This window comes from Sprattus sprattus (assembly GCF_963457725.1).
Source record: "Sprattus sprattus genome assembly, chromosome: 18".
NCBI lineage: Eukaryota > Metazoa > Chordata > Actinopteri > Clupeiformes > Clupeidae > Sprattus > Sprattus sprattus.
The window spans coordinates 15,600,716-15,617,431 of NC_137916.1; the positions used below are offsets into that span (position 1 = coordinate 15,600,716).

Sequence of the window (16,716 nt, forward strand, 5' to 3'; positions counted from 1 at the left end):
AAAGGCCTGCTTGGCTTGTGTTAAGAAATGCCTGTACAAATGTTCCTACGAATGAATGAATGATAGAATGAACAATGAATGTTAGTAAGAAAAGTGTTCTTTCCATGTGTGCCCATTAAAAAAACACCCAAAAAAACGTCATGCTATACAAGGTGTTGACCATCAGTTTGTTCTCCCCAGTCTCCATGGAGCCCCCGGACTGGGCTAGCAATCATCTTTGACTGAATCTGTCAGCTGGCTGAGCTGCTGACATGTGCTGAGAGAGGCTGCCCCCGGGGGAAAACTAAACAGGCTCTGGTTCCGAGGCCGAGTTGCTTGAGGAGAGACACGGGAACAACAGCGATTCTGCTGCCGTCATCTGAAGTGAGTGTGTATGATGAACGTCACCTGTCTAGCAGTCGTTTATGAGAAGACCAAATATGTCCACTTCCACAACAACAGTTTCAGAAACAGAGGGGGGGGGGGGGGGTGGGCTGCTTCTCTCAGCACGGCTTTCTTCTCCTACATACATTGCTGGGAAGAAGCTGGGGGAAGGGCCCCTCACTGTTCAGTTCAGTCCCTCTGGAACCTCCAGGCCAGAGTGTGTAAGAAGCTCCCCATCCCAGAGCGCGAATGCTGGGCAGAGTGGTCCGCGAAACTGGCCTTTGACAGTGTGGATAATTTGGTTCTTCTGTGTGTCCACAAGGCTCAGCCGGCCTGCCTCGTAGTCCAACAGCACCCCAACTCTGTCTGGCTTCCCCACCAAAGACACTGGCACCATCTTGTTAGTCGTCATGGCGAGCCACTTGCGCTGGACGTACACAAACACCCAGGATGTGTTACAGGTGCCGATGCAATCGTGTCGTGACATGGCTACCTCTGCCACTCCCAGCCGAAACTCCTGTGACTTGCGGACGGTCACTTCCCAATAGTGCCGCCCAGAGGTGATGTGGCTGTCGCCAAACACCACGGCCCAGTCACGGAAGCGCTCAGGGTTGTACTGCAATCGGCTGGGGTCAAGGCCAAGAATACGGTAGATCACGCCTGTGTCTCGCTTATACAAGTCCAGACTGCTATGAGCCGTCCGCTCATCTAGTTTAAACTGCAGGTCTGTGAGAACAAGAGGAAACAACATTATTTCATCATAGCTGAATAGGAATTACCAAAGGAGGATGGGACTGACAGCAGCCCACCTGGTCTGCAACCTACAATAAATAGCTGTGCACGACAGACAATATACAAATAATAATTAAATAATGATATGAAATGCCCAAATAAGCATTCTGAAAGAAGAGGATTGAACCTGGTCATGCAATACAGTACTCTGTGGACAAGATTTGTATTGCATCTATGCCACTGCCTGTGTTCACAGAAAATGCTACATTCATTCAAGACAAGAATGTCCAAAATAGTTAACAACATCAACAATACTAAATCGCAAAAAATAAATAATTAAATGTAATTAGCCACTCAATGTAATTAGCCACTCCACTTCACACACAATCTAACTAAAGACCCTAAATCGGACAGGTAATATCCTGATCTGGGAGATGGTTGAGCCCGTCACACATTCTGAAAGGTCCTAGCTTGCCGACTTAGTTACTGCTTTCACATGGGCTACTATCTTTGATAGATTTAGATAGATATAGATCAGCATTCCGGTGTGCGGCTTAATACGCCAAAACCACTGAGGGTAGGCACGACCACCTTCAGTGGTCGATATTTTATCATGAAGCCTCTGACCTCTACCTATGCTAGCTTGCTAGCTCTTCCAACCAAAGTTAGCTAATGTTACTTCGGTGACAGCTGGGTGTGAGTTCTCGGGCAAATCACAACTAATTTAAATCACTACTTAACGTTACTCACTATTGATTGTGGTGGTACTGACAAAGCACTTCGTACTTGACAGAACCATTCGACGGGGTTGTCGGAAAAGCAGGCTGCCCGCTATCCGCCCTGCTAAACGGCAACAACCTGCCATGCTGAGAGGCAACGCCATCTTTTCCACACATGGATGTTTTGTTTATCAGTTTTGTGCAAGACTGCGACTCAGAGCTTATTGCCCATTGCTGCCCTCTACCGGAGTTGTGCAGTGTGTCGCAATTGAACTGGCTTGACAAAAAAAAAAAAAAACACTTTGTATTAATTGTCCATAAAAAGTGGGCTTTGGGAATGCAAATTTGATACTACCAAAACGGCAATGGTGAGTATGGTGTCCTTCACAAAGCACTTCAGATACTATTTGTTGGGTAGGGAGTTGGTTTTGCAAACTGGCAACAATTCACTGCAGTGGCTGCAATTTTCCTGGCTTGGAGGGGCAGTTGGCTTGCTAGGTTGAACAGTTTGCCAATTTCCAATACATGATTGTTCATCGTCTAGGCAAGCTATACGGTAATGTCAAAGCCCTCTCAAGGCTGCCAGAAGTCTAATCAGAAATCTTCCCAGAGAATGGTAGACAGGGCTGCCCCAAAAGTGTGTGCAGTACAAGAGGGTTCCATTTAAGGCAGGAGAGATGAATGAGTTGTCTCAGGCACAGATGACCAACATTAAGTTGGCTAATTGAATAATTAACAGCAAATAATTGACTGGGTGATTGGAGTCTGATGCCAGTGGATCCTGACCTGCAGAAATATGCTCCTATTTGGAATCAGCTCCAGGTGCTTGTGAGGATCCCACCTGTTCATTCTGATGCTGCCTCTCAGGTGCAGGTGGTGCTGCTTCAGTCAGTCAATGTTTTAAAACAGCTGCATAGTGTGTCTACTGGAGGCCACTTGGAAGTGCAAAAACTGCAGGGAAAGGTTAAAGACTGTTTTTAATAGCCATGGTGAGATGTCAAGGCATGGGTCAACAAATGTGTAGATTGTGCTTCCTGCTAGACTTAGGGCAGACCATTGCAGCCACCAGTTGCATCTAAAATGGGTGGGTTCTTTCTTGGACCTCTCCTGGAGATCCCAGATTTTTTTTTTTTTTACACTTTTGTTATTGTTGATTGGTGACAAAATGGACAGAGGCTTTTCTTCTGTCTTATAAGGAGGCGCACACAATGGCAAAGGTTTTGAATGAGGACTGAATGTGCCAAATTGGGAATGACAGCACACTTTGAGTCAACTCTGTTCAAAGAATTATGTAGACTCCTGCATATCCACAAATCCTGAACTTCCTCTTACCAACCACAGTCAGATGGGCTGATTAAGCAGATCATATGGACCATTTTGTAGCCTAATTAAGTGCAATTGGATTCTCTTAGCACCCTCTTTTCATAACTCCTTATAAATTCTACTTCATATCTTTCCTTGACCTCATGACTTTATCCATCGAGGTCAAGGAAAACTGTTTAAGGAAAGATGATCAGACAGCCTATCTGGCGGCAGCCCTAGACTGTTGGCTTGAATTTTGAGTAGGCCAAGCATATGAATGACATCACAGGCTCAAGTTTTACAACAGTTAGCTGAGGTACTCCATGTTCGAAGTAAAACATAATAATGTGTTACTCAAGGTAATTACAAAGCTCGTGCGTGTGCTTATTAGTTGTAAAAGACAGATGTTAGAGACAGGAATGAAAAGGTATTAGTCTACCATAATTTTAAATATAAGAAATAATTAAAATAAAAAAAAACACTGAAAAACACCCTCACAACCGATACTTGGGGGCTACAGCATGTAACAAGTCTACAGCATCAAGCTTTTCCCTGACAAGGAATGCACTGAGAAAATGCCTGAACAAAGTCCCTGATGTACAACAGGGTGCTTATCTGCCTTTTAGCAATGTTGAACATCAGGGAAAACTGGAATGCGTCGCAGCAGTTTGCGCTCCAGTAATTTCCAATCGTGGTGTTCCGGCCGTTTCACCGTGTTATTGCTCAGGAGAATATGGTGTCTGAGAGGGATTGGCCCCAAGTGATCTGAGCTCTGGTGTCAAACGGAGACGTATCCAGTCTAATGGAGAGAACGCCGTCCTGGTGAATTTAAGTGCTGAACCATACATATTTCATGCCATATGATAAATATTTTGTTAAATTAGTAAAGCTTGATTTACTTTACGTCATTACATTTTTTTCCGATGATGCCTTATTTGGGAAAATGGGTCCAACGAAAAATTCTCTTACTTTAGACATTTCAGTAAAATTGTCACATAAAGTGAATTTGCATTTGGTGTTGGGCATGTTATGTTCAATTTTGTGTGATTTCTTCCGAATATACTCTGCTGTAATAGACACGAGCAGGCCTATTGGGTAAACCTACCTAGGTACCATAGGCCTTCATGGAATGTCAAGTTAAGTCAAGTTATAGTCATAGTATAGTCAAGTTAAGGATGCAAGCAAGAATGGATTATTAACAGAGCCTCTGCGTGAAGTCACTGTTATGTCTCTCTATTTGTGGTTGAAAGAGGTGTATTTTGTTAATTTGCTGTTGGCTTTAATTGAGTGTACCTGCGCTGTGTTAGAAAATGTGCATGTGCACCAGGGGCATAACCATAGACAATGCAGCCAGCGCGGAGGGTTCGTAGGCATAGGAGGCCCTATGACTGACAGAGTGTTAGAGTGTCGCTAGTTTAATGTGACTGTGATCAACGATGAATTTGTTTTGGATTCTTTAAGACACTTTATGCTAGGTGGATTCAGGTATATTGGGACAACAGGTTATTTGGGACAGCAGAAGGAAAAATCATTTTACTTCTGCCTTGAAAAGGCTATGGTAAAGTTAGGGGTGCTAATACATTGCTTAGGAAGCATATAACTAAAGTCACATGACATAACATAGGTGACATCACACAGAGTGGTATGGTCAGCATCAAACAGGAAGTGGACCCCAAAAATCAAGAGGTAAGAAAAATGACATGTGCTTTAGGTGGATTTTAATATAAGGCTGTAAAATGTATGCTTAATTTGAGGTGGACACCAATGTTGAGCAAATATGTGTGATGTAATAATGTACTAAAATAAAAAATTAAAAATATGTTTATATTAATTTAATTTGAACATTTTCTAGGTGTTCCAAATTACCAACTATTGTGTGGTAAATTGGGACAGCATGTTTCAGGTAATTTGGGACAACATTTGTAGGGTATAAAATGAAATGTGTCAATAGTTTAGTCATAAATAACCTGATTAAAATTGAAAAAGTCACATTTATAACACACAAAAAAAGTGATGTATCCTAGGCGATTTTTAGCGGAAGGAATAAGAGGTTAGATTTGCTAACCGTCAGAGCTGTGTGTAGTGGGCCTTGTAATTTGGGTCACATTATTTTATGTCAATAATATCCTAAAAAAATCAGTAGATAACACATAATGCACAACCTTAATGATATATTTATGGTTAACAAATCCATTCAAACGTTTATTTTTTTATGTTTAATTATTGTTCAGTCGAAACGCTCCAGTGCAATCCCAAAAACTCATCAACTCTCCTTCTGTTTCACCCCAGACTCCAACCAGCAGTATGGGATATGTAGTCACTTCTAACAATGAACAGTATTTTGGAACAAGCCCATTATTAGTATCACGTGATTAACGAGTAGCCTATACTCGATTTTAATGTAGAAACTCGAAAATGAATGTAGCTGCACGAATACTCGAACACTTAGGTCAGCTACTCTGCGCAGCGCCTATTTTATTGCGTTGGGTGGTTGCGATGTATTTTGCCTACTGTAATATTTTTAGAAAATGGACAAACTTATTTAAATTACCCAGGAATTGATGGACAGCTGGATTGATAGGCTACAGCCAGTTGTGAGGTTGTGGGTGTGTTTGGGCAGCCCATTACGCTCGGGAAAAAAAGATTAAAGAGCTCAATATACCATCATCTCAGCCGCTTGAGGACATCAATCTTGATCGCAGTGTCATATTTACACACGCACGCGCTGTGGTGCAGCAAGCCACAGAATGTCTATTGGCTTGTATAGGCTACAGCTCAGACGAAGGAACCGTTTGGTCATTCGATTTCCACATCCGAAACGTGCTGATGTCAGTGCATGACACAATCGAAGCGGCAGAGAGGCTTCGCCCGGCCCTGAGGGATAAAGCGACTGGAGCGTCTGCGTTCTCAAAACCCACACAGCAGGAGACTCAAACGCGGATCCGCATTCGAATCGCCAAACCCGCGTGACTGTCACATTCGTTTTGATGCCGTAGGACGGATCAGCGCCGCCTCCGGCCGGCGAAGTAAATGCTGCTATCGAACAGCAGCTCCTGAGCGGACCCACATCTGATACGGGGGCCGGACGCGCCTTTGAGGACCGTTTTGGCTCCGCCAAGAGGATCAGGATCGGATCCACGAACGCGGACGCGCCTTAACGGCTGTAACGGCCGTGGCTACATATCAGAGCCCATATCAGTGGAATTTTTATTTGCCGCCTCTCATTGCTTCCAGATTTTCTTTGAAGTAGCCTATACCATTGAGCTGAGCCCTCTTAAGTAAGTGTATTGATTTATTGATATATTGCGAGATTCACAGTAAACATTTTCCTTTGTGTATATTAATGCTGTGTAAATAATATTGTTTGATATTGTATCATACCATTTATGCATCAGACTATTAGCTGATGTGATGATCATGTGAGGCTGAAGCTATTTGATTTAAAATGGGATAGCAATTTCGGCAGAATATGTTATGGTAGAGTGATTAAAAAAAACACATTGTTATTAGGTCTGGTCTGTTTTAATGAGTTACTCATATGTAGCCTATGGTAGCGGCATGTAGCTGCTAGGTGCGATTGCAACATTTTGCAAGTTATTGCTAGTGAATGTGTTAATGTTCACGTTTGCAATGCAAACTATACATCAAGCTGATAATTTCGCTTGTACTGGTTTTTCGGTCAATAAAGTAGGGTGAATATTAGTCAATGAGCTTGTATGCTATGGTAGTAGTAGTTAGGCTACAATTTTAGCGTATTCACTCGAGGGAATTAGCATTATAATCTAGATGCATCTGGCGGCGATTTAATGCGCCCCGCATTGCGTGTCTTTCAAGCGAGATGGACAGCAGATTACTTAGGGGCCGATCACACAGGAGGGTCCAGGGTCTACACTTATACATTATTATTGTGGTGGTGACTTGTTTAATTCGTTGCATATTATATATTAGTTTTAGTTTACTATTGTCACATGGTATAGGATAAGCCTGTGGCTAGTTAACTTGGGGGCTAAGAGGTTGGTAATGACTAGCATTGTAATGTATTGATATTTATGTATGCTATTGTTATTTATTGTAGGTTAGGATTCTCAGTGCCTTGTCAACTGCTGTCTTCCAGGTGTGTCATTGTTTCGTTTATATTCCTATTTGTTTGTACACTCATTTTGTTTAGTTAGCTTGTCATGCTAGGTTTCGCTAGCATTTGTGGTATGGTTTTGGTGTGGGGCTAGGCTACTCCCCTAGCCTTGTGTAACGGAAGTTCGCGAGTTTTCGTGAAGGACTTTTTGAGGGCAGACTGTTAAGTTTTTATTTGCTGTTCGTGGCTTGTGTGGTTGTATGCCCTGTCTCTTAATTCTAAGGAAGAGGGTAGGATTCTCACTGCCTTGTCAACTGCTGTCTTCCAGAACAATAAATATTCAAAACAGAGTCGTGTGTCCGCTTGCCAGCACAACACAACGCAGAGTGAACAAGCCACCGGTTACACTTGGGACAGGACCCGCCTAATGTGTTGTAACCATGTGAGTTATCTAGTGTAGTGTTGATTTGGGAATGTTTTATGTGTAAGTCGTCTTTTTTTGTTTTCATAAACATACAATCTGTCTGTTTGATTACAGGTGCAGTCAGAAAAAACGCTCTGACACGGTCCGCTACGGAGGCTGAGGTCACGCGACACATTATAAGGTGGTTCAATCTGACTGGGGATCGGGCTACGAGAAGACGTGCCGTGCCGTCCGCACTTGAGTCCCCACACACGGAATAGCCTATTAAATCGAATCGCCTGACTAAATCAACTGTTGAATAAACTTTTTTATTGCACTTCTCGTCATTCATCAGTTATTCATTTTATGATAGTTAAGCTGTGCTTATGGACAGATATAATGCAAATTGTAGAAACAGGGCAAAGTAGAATAAGGAGACAACTTAGACTGTTTGTGGCGCAGCATTTCATTGAAGTTGAATAGGCAAGCTATTTGATGTCTGCAACGTCCTAGGCCTATTATTATTATTATTACTATTATTATTATTATTATATAGCACTAAATATAGGCTATTTCGATGCTGTTTGAAGATGAGGGTATAATATAAACAAATATTCCTACTTTCATTATCTACATTAGGCTACAGGGTTCTCTAGGAATAGGTTTTGACATAATCTCACTATGAATGTAGGCTAGGCTACTAAACAAAAGAATATGTACAATATACCTCCACCTCCGCGGAGGTAATAAGGTGTTAAGCGCGGATGCGGATCGGATTCAGTGCAGTCCCACGACTGGTCCGCGAGGTATGCACGGATGCGGACCGGATACAGTGCGGAGCCACGGCGGGTCCGCGAGGTATGCACGGATGCGGACCGAATTCAGTGCGGAGCCACGGCGGGTCCTCGAGGTAAGCACGGATGCGGACCGGATACAGTGCGGAGCCAATGCGGGCTCCACTACCGCCTCCGTACCGGATCTGTTAGACTGTGCAAGTGGACCCCGATACGGGTCTGTTTCGCGGGTCCGTTGCGGAACCCGCGACACCTCCGCGGCGGATCCGCTGCGGTGTCCTTTTGCTGTGTGGGAACCTTCTGAATGAAGACGGTAGCGATAATGGACCTGAAAGTTGAGCCAGGAGAGATGGACTGCGACCAGCCACCTCCTATTGAGGTTTTCGCTAATACTTCAACGCTGCACGGCATCTCGCACATCTTTTCCTATGACCGGATCAGCATCAGACGCTGCCTGTGGCTGGTGTTTTTTCTGAGCTCGCTGACGCTCTTGCTGTACGTGTGCACAGACAGGATTCAGTTCTACTTGGAGTATCCACACGTTACCAAATTGGATGAAATCACGACGCCTGTGATGGTGTTTCCCGCCGTCACGTTCTGCAACCTGAACTCTTTTCGCTTTAGTAAAGTCACGCGCAATGACCTGTACCACGCAGGGGAACTGCTTGCACTGCTTGGTCCCAGGTGCGTAAAAAATAATATATTATAAGCTGTGTCAGATCCAGATCTCTCTCTCTCTCTTTCTCTCTCTCTCTCTCTCTCTCTCTCTCTCTCTCTCTCTCTCTCTCTCTCCCTCTCTCTCTCTCTCTCTCTCCCTCTCTCTCTCACACTGACACGCACACGGTCTTAATTCCTCATCTCCTCAACAATTCATAATTTCCCAATCAAAACATTTTCACCAATCATTCCTTGTTAGTTGTTGCCTGGGTGCCATTAGAGATGTCTATAGCAAAAGAGTAACTTTATGTTTGGTTCCCTTTGTCCCAAATGTGAAACCCACCATGCTCAAACACTCACATACACACGACTCCTCACACCCCTCCTATCCAGATACATTGCATACACACAATCAAAACTCAGCCACATTACTCACCTACAGCCCTGGTAAATCCTCACATACTTGTTTTGCATGGTGCATGCTCTTATGATTCACTGACCCTCCTAATTCTCATTACTTGCACATCCTCTCGCACCTGTTGCTCATATTTGATCGCATACTGTATGCTCTGTACTTAATTAATGAAAGGGGTCAACTTGGTTAATACTGAGGCTGATTAGAAAATGTTCCATCTATAAAAGAATTGTACTAGGTTTTTGGAAAGAACAATTACTGTTTGTCTCTGAGTTTGGTCACGCTGTGATATTACATGTATCTAACTGGTGAACATGAATCTCAGCCTTTGAATACACAGACAAGACTCCTCCATCCTCTTTGCATGAATGCATCCTATATGAAATATTTGAATGTGCCTGATGGGTGCTGTTTATGAGGAGGTTCTTGTGACTTAACAGCAGCACTCTGTGGGGAATAATACAGGTCAGCGTAATTGATAAGCAGAGCCATGGGCTAGTCCAGTCACAGAGTATCCTCAGTGGTTCCCATTCCTTCTGCTAAGGATGCTAAAGTTGGCATGTTTAAACAACCAACAAGGACAGGTGGTCCCAGACACTCATCGCATCCCAGGGTGCACATCAGTGCCAAGGGTTTTCTGGCCGTCTTCAAGGCTCTCTCATAATTTTCTGCATGAGGGGAAATTTAGCACAGCAGAAACATGGTGCAGAAATAGAACTGCAGGGCTCCTACTTCAGTAACTCAGACTAACTTGACATCTGTCTCAAGAGTGTCCTCTAAATACTACGACTCGCCATTTTGTCATTTTCATATGATATTCATATCATTTTACCCAGCAAAATAATAGCTGTGATACGTAGCAGCACTATGGAATAAAAAAAAGCAGTCAAAATGTGGACTGTTATAGACTAAGCTTCATAGTAAAATGTGTGTTTGACCATCAGTTTACACTCATCACATAATGTCAAAGTGGACTCCCTGTTTGTTACTTTGTAGTGGCGCCTGTGGCGATGTAGGCTAGAGACCACCCTTCATCTGAGATCTGAGGTTTCGCTGGGCCTCAATGACAGTCAGTGACTTGCTGTATGTTTCAAGACTGTTGTTGAGGAAAGAGGTGAACTCTTGTAGTTTCTTATTTTTAAATTCTCATGTCATAGTAACATGGATGGTGAATTGTATATAAAGTCTAAATATTTCATAGTAGTGTTTATGCACTGGCCTGAAACAAACTTTTGCTCTACACTCGCTTACATATTCAGTCCACAATTCTGGCAAAAGGTTGTAATTTGGAGATCAAATTACACCCTTGCCTCCTGAAGCGATGTGTTGATTGGCTGGAATTGTTTATGGCTCAGTCCAAACCACTATGTTTTTCCCCCATTTACAGAGCCAGTACATTAAGTGGTTTTGAGCCCACACACTGAATGCATAGCAAGGGGGCCGTAAGGAGCAATTAGCTGAATTTTCTACCAAAAGCGTATTGGATTAGAATTGTAAACTGCATCTCTAAGCACTTGTGTGAATTTGCAAGATCAAAGCAACGTCCCTTGTCTCACATATTAAATTCCTATGAAGCCAGGATTATGATGTGGGAGTGAAAGTCATCTGTTAGATAAGGCATGGAGTGTTCTGAGGCGACGTATCTCAAAGTCAAATGAAAGTAAAAAGTGCTGCCATTCCAATGAGTGTGTCTACATCAATCAGGTGTAATGAAAAGAGACACTGAAACCTGGTTTGTGTTTCACATAGCTCTACATTCAACTTATCTGATTACTTTCTCTATTTAATGACTTTCTCTCAATCTTTTAAGTAATTAAGAATGGCACATTAAACGTTATACAACGAGAGGAATGTGGTTCTTTGCTCCTTTGTTTTTGGAGATGCCATACTTACACACAACAATGGTGGGGTGGCTATAATTCTAATTTTTCAATATCAGGAACATTATACATCATATCAAATTAAATAAGCATCCAGTTGCACAACTATGTTTTAGTGAGCATCAACACAGATTGAATTGAAATGTCTGGCTAAACTCCTGGCCTTGTCTGTGGTCATATTTCACGTTAGTGCACAAATGTATCTCCTGTTCAACTCCCGAAAACACGTGAGCACACCAAGTCAGCAGCCAGGTAGGCCTGAGTGTTCTGTTGAAAAAGAAACAAGAGTAGATATTGGCATATTTGTACAAAAACGTAACACAATACAACTAAACATTCAGAGGTTTGCACGTTTGCCTATTCATTTTCTATTCAGCTGTTGCACTGTTCTGTAGAAAATAGACAGACTTGGTAACTCTATAATAATGATAACAAAGGATATGTCTTATTCATGCAGTAACCACACAGTGGGGAAGCACTGTGATCGGGTTACATTTGATTAATGCTTTTTGTCACAATTGTTCGCAAGTTCATGGATGACTCGGTTTCTTTGAAATGCAAATACATCTCACTGACTATGTGATTGTGGATGGCCATGTCTTGATGACAATCCCCATATTTATAAAAAAACTTTTAAAGTAAATTCATTTATCATTTGTAACGTTTGAGTGTTATACACTGTGTGGTCGTGGGTGAGTATATCATTTGTGAGCCAGCTATGCTGTTGTGAACTGTTAAGAGGAAGATAGTGGCAAACATCCCCTGTGTGTGTGTGTGTACAGTGCCTTGCATAAGTATTCACCCCCTTGGATGTTTTACCTTTTTATTGCTTTTATAAATCAGTCATAGTCAATATAAGTTGGCTTTTTGGACAAAAAAAATCACAAAAAAGCCCTCTTTAACTTCAAAGTGAAAAGAGATTTCTACACAGTTATGTAAATTAAATACAAATATGAAATGAAAATAAGTGATTGCATAAGTATTCACCCCCTTTATCACCCCCTTTATATAGACTGACCTAATTCAACAGAGGTCCAGCCAATTGGTGCTAGAAGTCTCACAATTTGTGTAATGGGGATCAGTGTGCAGTGAATGTGTCTCAAGTGATTGTAGTATAACGACACCTGTGTCTGGAAGGTCCATTCACTGGTCAGTATTCAGTAATCCGTATTACTGGCTATTGTTAAACCATTAAGACCCAAGATCACTCTAAGCAACTCAGAGAAAAGGTTGTTGAAAAGTATAAGTCAGGGGAAGGATACAAAAAAATGTCCAAGGCACTAAACATCCCCTGGAATTCTGTTAAATCCATCATCAAGAAATGGATGGATTGTGGCACATGTGTAAATCTGCCTAGATCAGGCCCTCCTCACAAACTGAGTAAGAGAGGCCACCAATAGACCTATGACTACTCTGAAGAAGTTTCAAGCTTCAGCAGTTGAGATTGGAGAAACTCTGCATACCACCACTGTTGCCTTGGTTCTTCACCAATCAAAGCTTTATGGAAGAGAGCCACTGTTGAAAAAAAGGATCGACTACAGTTCGCAAAAAGGCATTTGGAAGTCTCCATGGTCAAGTGGAAGAAGGTTCTGTGGTTTAATGAGACCAAAGTGGAGCATTTTTTCAACAGTGGCTCTCTTCAATGAAGCTTTGATTGGTGAAGAACCAAGGCAACAGTGGTGGTATGCAGAGTCTCTCCCATACCAGCTGCTGAAACTTGAAACTTCTTGAGAGTAGTCATAGGTGTCTTGGTGGCCTCTCTTACTAGTCTCCTTCTTGCATGGTCACTCAGTTTGTAAGGACGGCCTGATCTAGGCAGATTTACACATGTGCCATATTCCTTCCATTTCTTGATGATGGATTGAACAGAATTTCAGGGGATGTTAAGTGCCTTGGACATTTTTTTGTATCCTTCCCCTGACCTATACTTTTCAATAACCTTTTCTCTAAGTTTCTTAGGGTGATCTGTGGTCTTCATGGTGTAACAGTAGCCAGGAATACTGATTACTGAATACTGACCAGTGAATGGACCTTCCAGACACAGGTGTCGTTATACTACAATCACTTGAGACACATTCACTGCACACTGATCCCCATTACACAAATTGTGAGACTTCTAGCACCAATTGGCTGGACCTCTGTTGAATTAGGTCAGTCTATATAAAGGGGGTGATAAAGGGGGTGAATACTTATGCAATCACTTATTTTCATTTCATATTTGTATTTAATTTACATAACTGTGTAGAAATATATTTTCACTTTGACATTAAAGAGAGCTATTTTGTGATTTTTTTTTTGTCCAAAAAGCCAACTTATATTGACCATGACTGATTTATAAAAGCCATAAAAGGGTAAAACATCCAAGGGGGTGAATACTTACGCAAGGTACTGTATCTGTGAACTGTGTGTGTGTGTGTGTGTGTGTGTGTATGAGAGAGAGTGAGCTTGAGCGTGAGTGACTGAGGGAGAATGTGTGTGTAACTATGTGCAGTGAAATGGCAGAGGGATGCTTAGAGCAAAATGTCCTCTCTCTCTCTCTCTGTCTCTCTCTCTCTCTCTCTCTGTGTATGGCCTTTTAGCCATCACAGACTGGGAGGCCATGAGACTCTAGAAGACAGGATGTGCCCTTGAGGTCACATACACACTTGCTCATGCCCTTGTCATCTAATGTCCTCTGGAGCTGCCTGCTGTGACATGCCTCCGCACGAGTCTCTTCTCGATCCTCTCCTGACTGAGTGTTCCACTCTCAAACGCCCGCGCAAGGTGGCGCCCACTCACCTGGGCATTAAATTGGTGTGTCAGGGAATGAGCACAGACCAATGCCACTGACCTGACATATCATCAACTATGGAGAGAGACTGCGTAGCACTGTGTAGCACCTGGAGCAGCAGGTGAAAGATTAAATAGATCTCCTGCAGTTTGTGCTCAAGGCACACGGGAATAGATTTCCACATGGTGAGGCTGGCAGAAACGTGACACAAGAATTGTGTTGATGTTCTCTAGTGTTCAAAGCCCATCCAGACCCTCCTGCCAGACTAGAAGCTCTCAGTAGTTCAACCTGAGACTGTGACATGATGGCCCACAGCAATATTTAGTCTCAAGGGTAGGTCCCATTGGGAGCCTATCAGATGCCTGTTGGGGGACTGTAGGTCACATGGCAAGGAACAGTAGACCTTGGATGGTGTCATAACTTTGGTTAATTAAATAGCACACCTGCATTAAGACCGGTGCTTTCAGACGAAGGTAATAACTGTATTTGTAAACCACTTTTCCAGTCAGAGCTATTATAGTGCCTCCAATAACTCATTCTCGCCCTTCATCTCAAATGTGCGTTTCTTTCTTTTTGATTGGGGTCTAATGTTACCCTGGATGATTGCATGTTGTTGACTCTTTTGATCGCAAGTTCCTCATAAATGAGGGCATGGGCATGATGGTTCATTTGGGAGCAGAATTTGTAACTAAGGTAATGCTAATGCTAATGTTCACTTCAACACGGAAACTAATTTATTAGTCATGCTGAAAATCACGGCTGATTTCAGTATACCATCAGTCAGTGGCATGAATCAGATGCAGAGGGGATTCATGAGTCATTGCTGGCACTGAATTGTTTATGTGGTTTGTTCGGTTGGTTTCTATGAAAGATTACTGAATGATTGCCGGTGTATCTGAATGTGTATATCTTTGCGCACACACTTATAAATTCATGTAATAATTTGCTAAGTGGCTGCCGGAAGAAGTAGGTGGCGTGGAAGTGTTTTAAACCATCTGCCAGCCTTCTTCTTCCTCTTTACCTCTGCCTCACTGACTCCCACTCTGTCTCACACTCTGGTCTAAAATACCACCATGTTATAAGATTATACAGGCTTGAGGGTGTGTGTGTGTATCCGTGCGTGTCTGTGTTCTGGCAAGTGCATGCAATCCCATGAGAGCCCTGTTGATGGACTCGTCACTCCTCCTAAACAGCTAAAGCTTTAGTTCAATTACAACACTTTTAAAATCTCCTGTTGAAAGGCCTGTGGGAAGAGAAGTTACGGCGTATGGGCTTAGGAAACTCTTTGAACGAATGAGGATACAAGTGAGGCTTGAGTAATTAACATTTAACGTCTCTCTATAACAGACCTGGGCCATTTGCGGCCCCTTGGCTGTCCCTGACCGGCCCGCAGAGATCAATGGTAAATTAGGAATCGTTAAACGAAAAAAATTGATATTACTATTGATTTGTATACATAAACTATTGCATTGCGAGCTTGCTCTCGTGTGTGTGTGTGTGTGTGTTTGTGTGTGTGCCATGTGTATTGGTCGTCTGGTCGTTTAATACTGCAAAAACATTTTTTTTGATGCTGAATTGAGTTCAGCCTATTGGTCCGGCCCTCCACAACAGTCCCACTATCTCATGTGGCCCCTTGGGGAAATGAATTGCCCACCCCTGCTCTATAACCTTCATCTAAAGTACTGCTGATTTAGAGAGGAGATTAATATAAACTAGTGTTCAAATGACATGAGATTTCTACAGTGATCACAGTCAGGCCAAAGCTCTCATCCATGACTCTCCATTACTTTCAAGCACCAAAACAAAACCTAGAAGCCCGGATACCTGACCCCAGGAATGACCAGGGATGTACTACTGTTGACACATGAATGTACTACTGTTAGTATTGCTTTGTTCATTTTTCAACTTCTTGAGTAATCAATGAGTTGTGGGAAAATGTGTGACCTTAAATGCTCACATCATAGCTCTCTTGTCACTTGCATTAGGGTTGTTTGCTTTGGGCATGTTTTGTGATCTCTGTTGTAATCTTTGTTTATGACAATCCTTAAACGATTTTGAAAACTTGATTCTTTATTGTAATTATTATTGTAATTATTATTATTAATAACAACATTATATAAAAACAATTACAACTTACTATGTGCTATTGCAGACACAACTTTTCCTAAACCCTTAATTTGTAGACACAGCTTTTCCCTAATTCCCTAATTAATTTCCAAGCCAGATTCAATTGTTTGAAGTAAACAGTTAAATGTATACTAAATATATAATATCATTAAGTCTCAATGTTCACAGCATCGCAATACTTTTTGCAATATGTATTGAATTGGCAGCTAAGTAACTTTGTAATATCATATCGCGAGAAAAAACTCTGGAACTCCAGAAATAAAATGGCTTTTCTTCTTGATCCAATTCTGCTGTTGGCCCATATGCATAGACACTAACTCTGTGAGATGTTGGTGGCTTGGCCTTTTTATATTTAATGTACCAGAAGGAACTTTGGTTCTTAACTCAATACGAAGTGTGTGAATAAGGAACTAAAGTGAATATTACAGACATTACAGATTAATGAGGACATCTGTATTCACACACAGCATTGCGTGGCTCAT

General features: G+C 42.2%; 2 protein-coding genes and 1 long non-coding RNA gene across 3 annotated transcripts in view; 2 read left to right on the plus strand and 1 right to left on the minus strand.

The window, feature by feature from the left end:
- Positions 1-68: 68 nt before the first annotated feature.
- On the minus strand, positions 69-1,979 carry spryd4 (SPRY domain containing 4). The gene is made up of 2 exons (XM_080857232.1): positions 1,846-1,979; positions 69-1,089 (listed from the first exon to the last, which is right to left on the minus strand). Exons 1-2 carry the CDS (start codon positions 1,976-1,978, stop codon positions 548-550), a joined length of 675 nt encoding a protein of 224 aa, XP_080713358.1. The 5' UTR covers position 1,979; the 3' UTR covers positions 69-547.
- Positions 1,980-5,808: 3,829 nt separating this feature from the next.
- LOC308379062 lies at positions 5,809-7,860 on the plus strand. The gene is made up of 4 exons (XR_013968985.1): positions 5,809-6,394; positions 7,192-7,230; positions 7,517-7,630; positions 7,727-7,860. It is a non-coding gene; the product is annotated as an uncharacterized lncRNA (long non-coding RNA).
- An 829-nt stretch (positions 7,861-8,689) lies between these two features.
- asic1a (acid-sensing (proton-gated) ion channel 1a) overlaps positions 8,690-16,716 on the plus strand; it is a gene marked incomplete at both ends in the record, with an annotated part of 28,855 nt that continues 20,828 nt past the window's right edge. Inside the window, one exon of the mRNA XM_080855986.1 lies at positions 8,690-9,069. Within this exon, the coding sequence (XP_080712112.1) occupies positions 8,690-9,069 (380 nt within the window). The remainder of the gene's footprint in view (positions 9,070-16,716) is intronic.

What these genes read in the sequence shown, in the direction of transcription:
- spryd4 (XM_080857232.1), bottom strand. Translation starts at nt 1,978, where the DNA reads ATGGCGTTGCCTCTCAGCATGGCAGGTTGTTGCCGTTTAGCAGGGCGG. An exon ending in CAGTACCACCACAATCAATA is followed by an intron (nt 1,090 to 1,845) that starts GTGAGTAACGTT and finishes TTGTTCTCACAG; the next exon opens with ACCTGCAGTTTAAACTAGAT.